The sequence below is a fragment of the Chiloscyllium plagiosum genome, chromosome 33 (genome assembly GCF_004010195.1).
Source record: "Chiloscyllium plagiosum isolate BGI_BamShark_2017 chromosome 33, ASM401019v2, whole genome shotgun sequence".
NCBI lineage: Eukaryota > Metazoa > Chordata > Chondrichthyes > Orectolobiformes > Hemiscylliidae > Chiloscyllium > Chiloscyllium plagiosum.
In genome coordinates, this window is record NC_057742.1 from 20,429,779 (window position 1) to 20,443,970 (window position 14,192).

At 41.5% G+C, this 14,192-nt stretch overlaps 1 protein-coding gene across 1 annotated transcript in view; it reads right to left on the bottom strand.

Moving 5' to 3' along the window:
- The window catches only part of LOC122539925 (beta-1,4 N-acetylgalactosaminyltransferase 2-like), a 76,152-nt gene that overhangs the window by 29,153 nt on the left and 32,807 nt on the right, over window positions 1–14,192 (bottom strand). Inside the window, exon 3 of the mRNA XM_043675122.1 lies at window positions 8,404–8,532. Within this exon, the coding sequence (XP_043531057.1) occupies window positions 8,404–8,532 (129 nt within the window). The remainder of the gene's footprint in view (window positions 1–8,403; window positions 8,533–14,192) is intronic.

Genomic DNA, 14,192 nt, shown 5'->3' on the forward strand with positions numbered 1-14,192 from the left:
TTAGGGAACATCTCCGGGACACCCGCACCAATCAACCACGCCGCCCCGTGGCCCAACATTTCAACTCCCCTTCCCACTCTGCCGAGGACATGGAGGTCCTGGGTCTCCTTCACCGCCGCTCCCTCACCACCAGTAGATGACATTGGTAGAGGAATGGGTGAATTTCTGATGAATGTGGAAGCATCCCTTGGGGCCTTGGACGGAGTTGAGGGGAGTGGTGTGGGCACAGGTTTTGTACTTCCCGCGTGGCAGGGAAAGGTGCCAGGAGTGGGTTGTGGGCTGATGGGAGGGTGTGGACCTGATGAGGGAGTCGCCGAAGGAATGGTCTTTTTGGAACGCTGATAGGGGTGGGCAGGGAAATATATCTTTGGTGGTGGGGTCCGTTTGGAGGTGGGAGAAGTGGCGGAGGATGATGCGTTGTATGCGGAGATTGGTGGGATGGAAGGTGAGGACCAGTGCGGTTCTGTCCTTGTTGCATTGGGAAGAGTGGGGTTCAAGGGCGGCGGTGAGTGAAGTGGAGGAGATACGCTGGAGAGCATCGTCAACCACGTGGGAAGGAAAGTTGCGATTGTGGAAAAAGGAGGCCATCTGGGATTTTCTGAGGTGGAATTGGTCAGCTTGGGAACAAATGCAGCGGATGCGGAGGAATTGAGAATAAGGGATGGCGTTTTACAGGAGGTAGGGTAGGAGGAGGTGTAGTGTAGGTAGCTGTGGGAGTCGGTGGGCTTGTAGTATATGTCTGTGATTAGTCAGTCACCAGAGACAGTGATGGAGTGGTCCAGGAAGGGGAGGGAGGTTTATCCTTGAAGTTTATCCCTGATATGTATGAGATGATACACGTTTGAAGAAGTAACAAGACAAGGGAGTACTCAACGACCAATACGACGCTAGGAATCTTAGAGGAACAGAGTGATCTTGGGTTACTTGACCACAAAGCCCTGAAGGCAGCAGGATAGCTCAATAATTTAGTTAAGAAGGCATGTGAGACAATTGCCTGTTCATGGCAAGGATTATAAGAGTAGGGAGGTTATGTTAGATCTGTACAGAATTTCAGTTAAGTCACATGCAGTTCTGGTCACCATATGACAGGAAGGATGTGATGAACAGGAGGTGATGCAAAGCAGATTCATCCGATTTTGCCGGGTATGGGGCATTCTAGCTATGAAATGAGCTGAATAAACTTGTTTTCTTTGGAGCAGAGAAGGTTGAGGAGGGGCCTGATAAAAATGTTTAAGATTATGTAGGGAAATGGATAGAGAGGATAGAAAGCAGCCTTCCTCCTTTTTTTTTGAAAGGTCAATAATATGAGGCACACAAAGTGAAAGTCAGGGGGTTGAGGATAAATTATTTTACCCAGAGAGTAATGGGGTCTAGAATGAACTGTCTCGGAGGGTAGTAGAGGTAGTTAGCCTTACAATTGTGAAAGATTACTTGGTTAAGCATTTGAAGTATCATAACATTCAAGATGGCTAAGTGCCAGAAACTGAGAACAGCATAAATTTAGTTTAATTTGGTAGTCCAGATCAATTAGCCAAAAGATTTCTTCTGTGCTGCATGATTCTATGATGTTGAGGAATCGACTGAACTTCATGTTATGATCACTAATGATCATAATACTGGATAAGCCACATCCCAGAGTGAAACCAGTTTGGTGGACCATAATTTTTATTTTTGCAACTTGTTTACTTTGATGATCAGTCACTGAATATATGCTCGAGAGGCTGTCAATGTACCTTTACTAAAGCACTGTCGAGACTATCACTATTTCGGATTTATTTTTCTTACTTTTTAGTTTGGAACTGTGAGTTGAAGTTAAGAATTAAACTTGTACTTTTGAACAACAGCTTGGTCTTTCGAAAAAACAAGAGAATGAAGACAGTTGTTTCCTGTTAAAAACTGGCCTGGAAGGATAATGTGATTTATTTACTGACCAAAGGACACTATAGACATATCAGCAGTGAGCTGTTGCACTGCTCAAGGTGGCATCTTGTTGGATTGGTTAATCAAAGAAGAATCAATTTGATTGGGTTTCGACAGGTGGCAAGGTGAATTTTTTGGAGACTTCTGGAGATGGTGCTGCTTTATTTTGCTGTCTCTCTAGTTTCTCCCCAGTTTTTGATATATTGGATGCTCTGAGAAAAGAATCCCAGTCTGTAAGAAATATAAGATCATAAGTTAGAGAAACAGAATTAGGCGATTCGGCCCATCGAACCTTATCTGCCATTTGATCATGGCTGGTATGTTTCTGAACCCTATTCTTCTGTTTTCCCACTGTAAGCCATAATCCTTTTGCCAACGAAGAACCTATCTATCTCTATACTGAATGACTTGGTCTCCACAGCCCTCTGAGCAATGAGTTCCACAGATTCACTACCCTCTGGCTAAAGAAATTCCCCCTCATCTTAGTTTTAAAGGGTTGTCCCTTCATTCTGTGCCATTGTTTCCTCATCTGTCATAAAGTTATAGTCATACAGCACAGAAACAGACCCTTCGGTCCAACAAGTCCACCGACCATTTTCCTAAACTAAACTTGTCCCACCTACTTGTGCATGGCCCACATCCCTCCAAACATTTCTTATTCATGTACTTATCTAAATGTCTTTTAAATGTTGTAACTGTACCCACATCCAGCACTTCCTCCAGCAGTTCATCCCACACACAAACCACTCTTGGTGCAAACAAATTGCCCCTCATGTCTTCTGTAAATTGTTCTCCTCAAGGCTTGAAAATGTGCCATGTAGTTTTGAAATCCATGACCTCAGGGAAAATATGCCATCTAGTCTTGAAATCCCTCACCTTGCCATTCACTTTATCTATATCCCTGATGATTGTATAAACTTCCATAAGGTCACCCCTTAACTTGCTGTGCTCCTGTGTAAAAAAAAGTCCCAGCCTATTCAGCCTCACCTCATATCTCAAACCCTCCATTCCTGGCAATATCCTGGTAAATCTCTCCAGCTTAGTAATGTCCTTCCTATAACAGGTCGACCAGAACTAGACAGAGTATTCCAGAAGAGGACTCAACCACGTTCTATACAACCTCAACACAATGACTCAATTCCTACAGCCAAAGAACTGAGCAATGAAGACAAGTGTGATAAACACTTTCTTAACCACCCAACCTATATGTGATGTAAACTTCCATGAATTATGTACTGTCCTACCATGAAAATCTCTTCTCCATATCCACGCTATCCAGGCCTCTCAGTATTCTGTAAGTTTCAATCAGGTTCCCTTCATCCTTCTAAACCCCATCGAGTACAGACTCAGAATCCTCAAACATTCCTCATTATGACAAGCCTATCATCATTGTAATGCACCTCCTCTGAACCACCTTTCCCCGCCCACTCCCCCAATGCCAACACATTCATTTTTGGATATGAGGCCAAAACTACTCTCAATATTCCAAATGTGGTCTGACCAGAGCCTTATATAGCCTAAGCACTACATCTCTGCTCTTGTATTCCACTCTCTTTCAAAGAAATATTAGGATTGCATTTGCCATGAACCTGCATTCTTACCTTAAGAGAATCCTGAACAAGTACTTCCAAGTCCCTTTGTGTTTCAGATTTCTGAAACCTTTTCCCATTTAGAATGTAACCTAAGCCTCTATTCTTCCTACCAAAGTACATAATCTCATATTTTTCCACATTATATTTGATCTGTTACTTCTTTACTCACTCGCCCAGCTGGTCCAAGTTCATCTGGAGTCTCCCTGCTTCTTCAACACTACCAATCCCTGCACCAATCTTCGTGTCATCTGCAAATTAGCAACAACACCCTCAGTTCCTTTGTCCAGATTGTTAATGTCTAATATGGATAATTGTGGTCCCAACACTGACCCCTGCAGAACTCCATGAGTTATCAGATGCCATCCAGAAAAAGATCCCTTTATCCCCACTCTGCCTTCTGCCAGTCAGCCAATCCTCTACCCATGTCAGTAATTTGTTGCTAACAGGGTGGGCTTTTATTTAGTAGCCTCCTGTGCAGCACCTTGTCAAAGGCCTTTTAGAAATCTAGGTAGATCATGTCTACTGGTTCTCCTTTGTCTAATTTGCTTGTTACCTCCTCAAAGAATTCTAACAGATTTGTCAGATATGACCCAGCCTTGTTTTACCATGCACTTCCAAATACTTTGCAATCTTAGCTTTAATAATGGACTCTAAAATTCTACCAATGTCTGAGATCAGGCTAACTGGCTTCGAGTTTCCTGTTTTCAGCCTCTTTTCCTTCTCAATCAGGGGTGTGACATTAGTCATGTTCCATTCCTTTAACACCCTCCCTGACTTCAATAATTGCTGAAGGATTACCACCAATGTCTCTACAATCTCTTCAGCTCTCTCCTTCAAACCCTGAGGTATAGCTGATCTGGTCCGGGTGATTTATCCACCTTTGGAACCTCCAGCTTTCCCAACATCATCTTAGCAATGGCCGCTACACTTAGCTCGGCTCCTGACTTACTTCTAAGAGGTTTCTGGTGCCTTTCACTGTGAATACTGATTCAGAGTACCTATTCAGTTTCTCCGTCATTTCTTTGTTCTCCATTACTACTTCTTGAGCTTCATTTTCCAAATGTCTAATATCAGCTCTTGCCCCCTTACCTTTTGTATGAGTAAAAACCTCTTAAAATCTTCTTTTATATTACTAGCTAACTGACTCTCATATTTCATCTTCTTCTCTGCCACCCCCCACCCCACCACACCTAATAACTTTTTTAGTTATCCTGTGTTAGCTTTTAAAGGCTTTGCAATCCCTGGCTTCCTACCAATCTTCACCACATTGTATATTTTATTTTTCTTTTGCATTTATATTGTACCTCACTTCCCTTTTAAGGTTTGATTGCCTCAACTCCCTTTAGCAAATTTTGTCTTCCTTGGGATGAATTTCTGCTGTGCCTCACAGAGAATAGTAGTGGAAGGAAGTTTCTCAAAATGGAGGACTGTGACCAGTGGTGTTCCACAGAGATCTGTGCTGGAACCATTGTTGTTTGTGATATACCTAAATGATCTGGAGGAAGGTATAGGTGGTCTGATTAGCAAATTTGCAGATGACACTAAGATTGGTAGAGTAGCAGAGAGTGAAGGGGACTGTCAGAGAATACAACAGACTATAGATAGATTGGAGACTTGGGCAGAGAAATGTCGGACGGAGTTCAATCGGACAAATGCGAGCTGATACATTTTGGAAGATCCAATTCAAAAGCGAACTAAACAGTAAATGGAAAATCCTGGGAAAAATTGGTGTACAGAGAGATCTGGATTTTCAGGTCCATTCTTCCCTGAAGGTGGCAACGCAGGTCAGTCGTGTGGTCAAGAAGGCATACAGCATGCTTTCCTTCATCGGATTGGCAGGTCATGTTACAGTTGTATAAGACTTTGGTTTGGCCACATTTGGAATACTGCATATAGTTCTGGTCGGCACATAACCAAAACAATGTGGATGCTTTCGAGAGGGTGCAGAGGAGGTTCACTAGGATGTTGCCTGGTATCGAGGATGCTAGCTATGAGGACAGGTTGAGTAGTTTAGGGTTATTTTCATTGGAAAGAAGGAGGTTGAGGGGGAGCCTGATTGCAGCCTACAAAATCATGAGAGGTGCAGACAGGGTGGATAGCAAGAAGCTTTTTCCCCGAGTGTGGAACTCAATTACTAGGGGTCACGAGTGCAAAGTGAGAGGGGAAAAGTTTAGGGGAACAATGCGTGGCAAGTTCTTTTTGCAGAGGGTGGTGGGTGCCTGGGACATGTTAACAGTGGAAGTGGTAGTGGCGGGAATGATAGTATTAATTAAGATGTATCTAGACAGTTACATGAACGGGCATGGAGCAAAGGGATACAGATCATTGAAAAATAGATGACAGGTTTAGATAGAGGATCTGGATCGGTGCAGGCTTAGAGGGTCAAAGGGCCTGTTCCTGTGCTGTAATTTTCTTTGTTCTTTGTTCTAAATCCAGAATTGTCTGTTTCCTCGTGGTCTGTACCACAAGCTGTTCCAAACAACATCTTGGAGACATTCTATGAATCTCTGTTTTTGAGATTCAGTACCAACCTGATTTTCCCAGTCCACTTGTATAATTAAATCCCCCATGTTTATTATGATAGTACCTTTCTTACATAGCTGTTCTATCTCCTGATTTATTTTCTTCCCAACATTCTGACTACTGCTAGGAAACCTGAACACAACTCCCATGAGGGCCTTTTTCTCCTTTGCAATTCCTTACCTCTACCCACAGATTTGACTCCTTCCAAGACAATATCACTCTTACTATCGACTTAGTTTCATTTCTTACTAACAAGTGAAGACCCCCCCAGCACCCCCTGGCCATCTGCTGTTCCTTTTGATAGGACACAGATCCTTGGCTATTTAGTTCCCAGCCATGAGCTCCTTGCAGCCAAATCTCTGTGTTACCCAAACATCACACCCACCAAATCCAGACTGTGCTACGAAATAATTTATCTTGCTTCACATTTTGTGTTCCTTTAAGTATAACACCCTCAGTCCTGATTCGGAGATGCCCGTGTTGGACTGAGGTGTACAAAGTTAAAAATCACGCAACACCAGGTTATAGTCCAACAGGTTTCATTGGAAGCACTAGCTTTCGAAGCGCCTTTCCTTCATCAGGTGGTTGTCCTGATAAACCACCCGGTGAAGGAACAGTGCTCCGAAAGCTAGTACTTCCAATTAAACCTGTTGGACTATAACCTGGTGTTGTGTGATTTTTACCTTTGTACACCTCAGTCCTGTGTTGACTATCTCCCTTCACATAATTGTCACTTCTCTGCTATGCCTGATGGTAGGTTCCTAATCATTTCCATACTCTCTATATAATTACATGTACTGGAAATTTTAATCCTTGCTGAGCTGTCTGGCTTCTTTACCTTTTCCCATTATTTACCATGCACCTGAACCCATCCCCTACTATTTAGTTTAAAGTCCTACTCACAGCCCCAGTTATGCAATTTGCAAGGAATCACATCATAATATGACACAGGTGAAGCCCATCCCATTGGAACAGCTCCCTCCTTCCACAGTACTAATTACACTTTTTAGATTAGATTAGATTACTTACAATGTGGGAACAGGCCTTTCAGCCCAACAAGTCCACATTGACCCGACAAAGCGCAACCCACCCAGACCCATTCTCCTACATTTACCCTTTCACCTAACACTATGGGCAATTTAACATGGCCAATTCATCTAACCTGCACAATTTTGTACTGTGGGAGGAACCCGGAGCACTTGGAGGAAACCCACACAGACAAGGGGAGAATGTGCAAACTCCACACAGTCAGCCGTCTGAGGCGGGAATTGAACCCGGGTCTCTGGCGCTGTGAGGCAGCAGTGCTAACCACTGTGCCATCGTGCCGCCCACTGTTCCAAGAATTCAAACTATTTCTCCCATATCGATCGTTGAGCTTGGTGTTTACCTCTTTATTCTTGTTGACCTTGTGCCAATTTTCTCATGGCTCAGGTAGTAATCTGGGGTAACATATGCACATATTTCTACAAGTCTGATGAAGCTGTTCGCATTAACTGATTACTTTGGAATTCAAGCATGATATACACTTCTATGTGTCAGTGAACTACCCATTGTCTAAGGACTTTGTGAAGGCCCAGTATCAATTATTGGAAACTTAATAGAGAGGCAAATTACATGGTTTTATTTTCATTTCTAATCTATCTCTTAACAGTGTCAGTTTGTCAGTCCCTCTGTGTGTCAAAAAAATTGGGCTTTTGCTCATAGTTATTAATTAGATATTTGTGCAGCTAATGTTACACTATTAAGAATTAATGGTAAGCTTTTGTTTATGTTTTAAACTTGGTGTCCAAGATCAATTATTCACAAAGTCTAGTTAAGTACATTTGGGCAGTTTGGAGGGTTATTAAATGTTTAATTTCACTGTGTTGTGAATCCAGTGGTAGTGAGGCTAATTTGGTTTGGTTTGCTGTCTCTGTGTTGTAACAAGAACATCAATGTTTATTACACACAGACGGAAAAAAAATTAGCAAATACATAATACAAGATAGTTGAAATGGTTTCAAATTTTTTTAATAAATATTCAACCTTTTTGCTATCAGCAGCAATCTTTCAGCTAGTCAGACATTAATGGGTGGTCACCTGTTCCCACATTAAAATCTCATCATCATTGACATGGCTGCACTTAGGTTCTTCTTGGCAATTTCTGCATTCATTTGTTGTTACCTTTTCTTAAATTGTAAATACATTTCTAAATACCACTTCACCATGCACAGAACTCAGAAATGGAACTAAGCCCTTCCCTTCTCAATTTACACGAAAATGAGCTCCACATCAAGCTTCAGTTTCCAAACATTACGTTCCTAATCTCATAAGCGTTCATCACTTTTGTGCAATTTACTATCTACATATTGTTTTCAAAATTAGATACCTCTTTCTGTGTTGTTCATACTGTTGTTTTCTCCTTTTTTGGATTGTTAACAGGTCTTTTGGATCATAAGACTTTGTTAAAGGCAATTGTCCCCCAATGTTACAGCTGCAATTTTTGTTGCCATTTAACCTGTAGAGGATTTGAAGTTGATGTTAGCCAGACTGACAAATAAAAGGTATTTATTCTCTAATCTGTGTTAATACTATAATAATATACAATGCACATTTCATTACCCTGATTCATAAGATAATCTATTCATTCATTCATTGCTTCAATACATGTCAAACCAACTTAGGAATGTATTAGTTTCAATATAATGATTGAGAACATCATGTATTGGCAAATATTTTGAATTCCTTTCTTCCATGTTGTCCTTTAGCTCTGACGTTGTTGGCAGGCATGGATCATTTATGTTGCTGGAGGACATGGATTTGTGGTGGTGAAAGATGTCGATATATGGCTATCCCATTGTCACACAGTCAACTAGTTGTTGTGATGCCACAATTCTTTTTGAATGTCTTGTGGCTCAGAGGTAGTGTCCCCCTATCTCCAGGAAAAAAAGGTCTAGTTCAAGTCCAACCTGCTGCAGAGCTATGACATAACATGTTTGGACATGGTCATTAATAATTTGCACAAATTTGGCCCATGAATATACAGGCACAACCTTTTTGTTTAGTCATGACATGAAAATGAAAAGACATGTCTTGCAGTAGCATTATTTAAAATGGTAAGCACCCTTATCCATGTAAGGTTTTGTTTCTCTAATGATTTTTGCTGTGAAATGTCTGGCAGTAATCTGCAGTGTTGTTTGAGATGTTAAGATGAGTTCCTGCCTTTGCAAAAATTGTCACCTGATTCTCACAAGATTAGAGGAGTAGGTGATTTTTTTTCAGCAGCATCATAGGAGCTTAGAGCAAAGGCTGTGGGGAGGGTGAGCTTTGTTAAGTTGAAGGCTGGTGTTTCCAAGTCTCATTGATGGAGGCTATCTGGCACGCCATTACCTTAATTTTCATGACTATTCAGTACTCTGTGTGTTCTTCAACTATTGAATTCATCTTGTGATATTTTGCCTGATAGCCACTGCTGGCACTTTGTGATACTTGCTCTCTCTACCAGTACGTGGTACTTGGGAAGGACTGTTTGTGATGGTTGATTTCCATCAAACCTCTTTTACCTTCACTTTGTCTTGGGCCTACTTCTCATGATTTGTGGAAGAGAATGCACAACCATAAAGTGTTGTTACAAAAGGCATTGTTCTTGTGAAGACATATTGCATGACAGCAATTAGTCAACTACATTTGGTAATGCATTCATACTAGGGTCTTATGGAGTTGATGACAAAGAACGACTCCCTCCAAAAGCCAGAGTCGAGCATCTTAGTCTTCTCCCACAGATTATGTGTGATGTCATGGAATGTGTGGCGCCATTGTAACATGAACATTAGCTCTTTCAGTGTAATTATTTATTACAACATCTTCCCCAAGCTGTTTCTCCCTACAGTCAACTCATATTACAATTATAAAACATAAAACATTACAGCGCAATACAGGCCCTTCGGCCCTTGATGTTGCGCTGACCTGTGAAACCAATCTAAAGCATATGTCTATCCAATGACCATTTAAATGCCCTTAAAATTGGGGAGTCTAGTACTGCTGTAGTTACACGCACTTACTACTCTCTGAGTAAAGAAACTACATCTGACATCTGTCCTATGTCTATCATCCCTCAATTTGAAATTATATCCTCTTGTGCTAGCCATCACCATGGGAGAAAAAAATGCTCTCAGTGTCCATCCTATCTAACCCTCTGATTATCTTATATGTCTCAATTAAGTCACCTCTCAACCTTTTTCTCACTAACAAAAACAGCCTTAAGTCCCTCAGTCTTTCCTCCATACCAGGCAACATCCCAGTAAATCTCCTTTAAAACCTTTCCAAAGCTTCCACATCTTTCCTATAATGCGGTCTCCAGAACGGTACGTAATACTCCAAGTGCGGCCTTACCAGAGTTTTGTAGAGCTGCATCATGACCTCAAAGCTCCGAAACTCAATCCCTCTATCAATAAAAGCTAACACACCATCAGTCTTCTTAACAACCCTATCAACCTGGATGGCAACTTTCAGGGAACTATGTACATGGATACCGAGATGCCTCTGCTCACCTATACTGCCAAGGATCTTACCATTCACCCACTACTCTACGTTCCTGTTGTTCCTTCCAAAGTGAATCACCCCTCACTTTTCCACATTAAACTCCATTTGCCACCTGTCAGTCCAGCTCTGCAGCTTATCTATGTCTCTCTGCAACCTACAACATCCTTCAGCACTATCCACAACTCCACCGATCTTAGTGTCATCCACAAATTTACTAATCCATCCTTCTACACCCTCATCTAGGTCATTTATTTAAATGATAAACAGCAGTGGCCCCAAAACAGGTTCTTGTGGTACACCACTAGTAACTGAACTCCAGGATGAACATTTCCCATCAACCACCAGCTTCTGTTTTCTTTCAGTGAGCCAATTTCAGATCCAAACCTCAAAATCACCCTCAATCCCATGCCTCCATATTTTCTGCAATAGCTTACTGTGGGGAACCTTACCAAACACCTTACTGAAATTCATATACAACAAATCAACTGCTTTACCCTCGTCCACCTGTTTGGTAACCATCTCAAAGAACTCAATAAGTTTTGTGAGATACGACTTACCCTTCACAAAATGTGTTGACTATTTCTAATCAATTTATTCCTCTCTAGATGATTATAAATTCTATTTCTCATAACCTTTTCCAATAACTTATCCACAACCGAAGTAAGGCTCACAGACCTATAATTACCAGGGTTGTCTCTACTCCCCTTCTTGAACAAAGGGACAAGATTTGCTATCCTCCAGTCTTCTGTCACTATTACTGTAGACAATGATGACATAAAGATCAAAGCCAAAGACTCTGCAATCTCCTCCCTGAATTCACAGAGAATCCTAGGACAAATCCCATCTTGCCCAGATGACATCCATTTTCACACTTTTCAGAATTGTTAACACTTCCTCCTTGGCAATCTCAATCCCATCTAGTCTAATAGCCTGTATAAGGTTATTGTGGTACACCACTAGTAACTGAACTCCAGGATGAACATTTCCCATCAACCACCAGCTTCTGTTTTCTTTCAGTGAGCCAATTTCAGATCCAAACCTCAAAATCACCCTCAATTCCATGCCTCCATATTTTCTGCAATAGCTTACTGTGGGGAACCTTACTAAACACCTTACTGAAATTCATATACACCAAATCAACTGCTTTACCCTCGTCCACCTGTTTGGTAACCATCTCAAAGAACTCAATAAGTTTTGTGAGATACGACCTACCCTTCACAAAATGTGTTGACTATTTCTAATCAATTTATTCCTCTCTAGATGATTATAAATCCTATTTCTTATAACCTTTTCCAATAACTTATCCACAACCGAAGTAAGGCTCACAGGCCTATAATTACCAGGGTTGCCTCTACTCCCCTTCTTGAACAAGGGGACAAGATTTGCTATCCTCCAGTCTTCTGTCACTATTACTGTAGACAATGATGACATAAAGACCAAAGCCAAAGACTCTGCAATCTCCTCCCTGACTTCACAGAGAATCCTAGGACAAATCCCATCTTGCCCAGATGACATCCATTTTCACACTTTTCAGAATTGTTAACACTTCCTCCTTGGCAATCTCAATCCCATCTAGTCTAATAGCCTGTATATCAGTATTCTCCTCAATAACATTGTCTTTTTCAAGTGTGAATACTGATGAAAAATATTCATTTAGAGCTTCCCCTATACCCTCAGACTTCCCACTACTATCCTTGATTGGCCCTAATCTTACTCTAATCATTCTTTTATTCCTGATCTACACTTAGAAAGCTTTTGGGTTTTCCTCGATTCTATCTGTCAACGAATTCTCATGTCCCCTCCTGGTTCTTCTTAGCTCTCTCTTTAGGTCTTTCCTGGCTAACGTGTATCTCTCAAGTGCCATAACTGAGCTTTCACGTCTCATCCTAACATTCTTTTTACTCTTGACAAGACATTCAACTTCTTTACTACACCACAGTTCCCTCACTCAACCACTTCCTCCATGCCTGACACACAGAGGTTGTTCCTTGAATAAGCTCCACATTTCAATTGTGCCCATCCCCTGCAGTTTCCTTCCCCCTCCTATGAATCCTAAATCTTACCTAATCACATCATAATTGCCTTTTCCCCAGCAATAACTCTTGTCCTACGGTATGTTCCTTGAATAAGCTCCACATTTCAATTGTGCCCATCCCCTGCAGTTTCCTTCCCCCTCCTATGAATCCTAAATCTTACCTAATGTATTACATCATAATTGCCTTTTCCCCAGCAATAACTCTTGTCCTACGGTATATACCTATTCCTTTCCATCACTAAAGTAAACATAACCGAATTGTGGTCACTATCACGAAAGAGCTCATCTACCTCCAAATCTAACACCTGGCCGGGTTCATTACCCAGTACCAAATCCAATGTGGCCTTGCCCCTTGTTGACCTGTCTACATACTGTGTCAAAAAACCTTCTGCAGACATTGGACAAGAACTGACCCATCTAAAGTTCTCGAACTACAGTATTCAGTCCCCCATAACAATTACCGTTACTCTCGCTCCTATCCAGAATTATCTTTGCTATCCTTTCCTCTACATCTCTGAAACTATTTGGATGCCAATAGAAAACTCCCACCAGGGTCACCTCTCCTTTCCTGTTTCTAACCTCAGCCCATACTACCTCAGTAGACGAGTCCTCAAATGTCCACCGTAATACTGTCCTTGACTAACAATGTCACACCTCCCCCTCTTTTACCATCTTCTCTGTTGTTATTGAACATCTATATCCCGGAACCTGCAACAATCATTCCTGTTCCTGCTCTATCCATGTCTCCAAAATGGATATGGATATCATTATATTACACTTATGAATATTCTACTTTTCCGCAAGTCTCTGAGTTCACAAAAGCAATTGGTTTGGAATTTTCAAACTTTACCTAGAATGCTTTCTGTTCAAGTTTGGCATAATGGCGAACACTTGCTTGTGGATTGTTGGCCCTGCTTCTGAACTGTGGATAACTGGAGGATCTTCTATCTCTTCTATTTCTTCCTCAAGGATGTAGTTATTTTTAAATGTTGTTATTGTTTCATGACCCCCAATCTCCTTACTGTCTTTCTTGGAAGTTAACTGATCTTTTGAACTAAGTACTATACCCTTGTGATATTATGGACTCCTGTATCATGCAATGCTTTTCTAATTGGAGCCTCTTTTTTTAAGTATCTTGGATGATGAGACCTTGTCTTGGATTTGAGATCTGGATCTGATGGAATCATACACATAGAACATAGAACAGTACAGCACAGAACAGGCCCTTCAGCCCACGATGTTGTGTTGACCACTGATCCTCATGTATGCACCCTCAAATTTCTGTGACCATATGTACGTCAAGGAGTCTCTTAAATGTCCCTAATGACCCTACCTCCACAACTGCTGCTGGCAACGCATTCCATGCTCTCTCAACTCTCTGTGTAAAGAACCCACCTCTGACATCCCCTCTATACTTTCCTCCAACCAGCTTAAAACTATGACCCCTCGTGTTAGTCATTTCTGCCCTGGGAAATAGTCTCTGGCTATCGACTCTATCTACGCCTCTCATTACCTTGTATACCTCAATTAGGTCCCCTCTCTTCCTCCTTTTCTCCAATGAAAAAAGTCCGAGCTCAGTCAACCTCTCCTCATAAGATAAG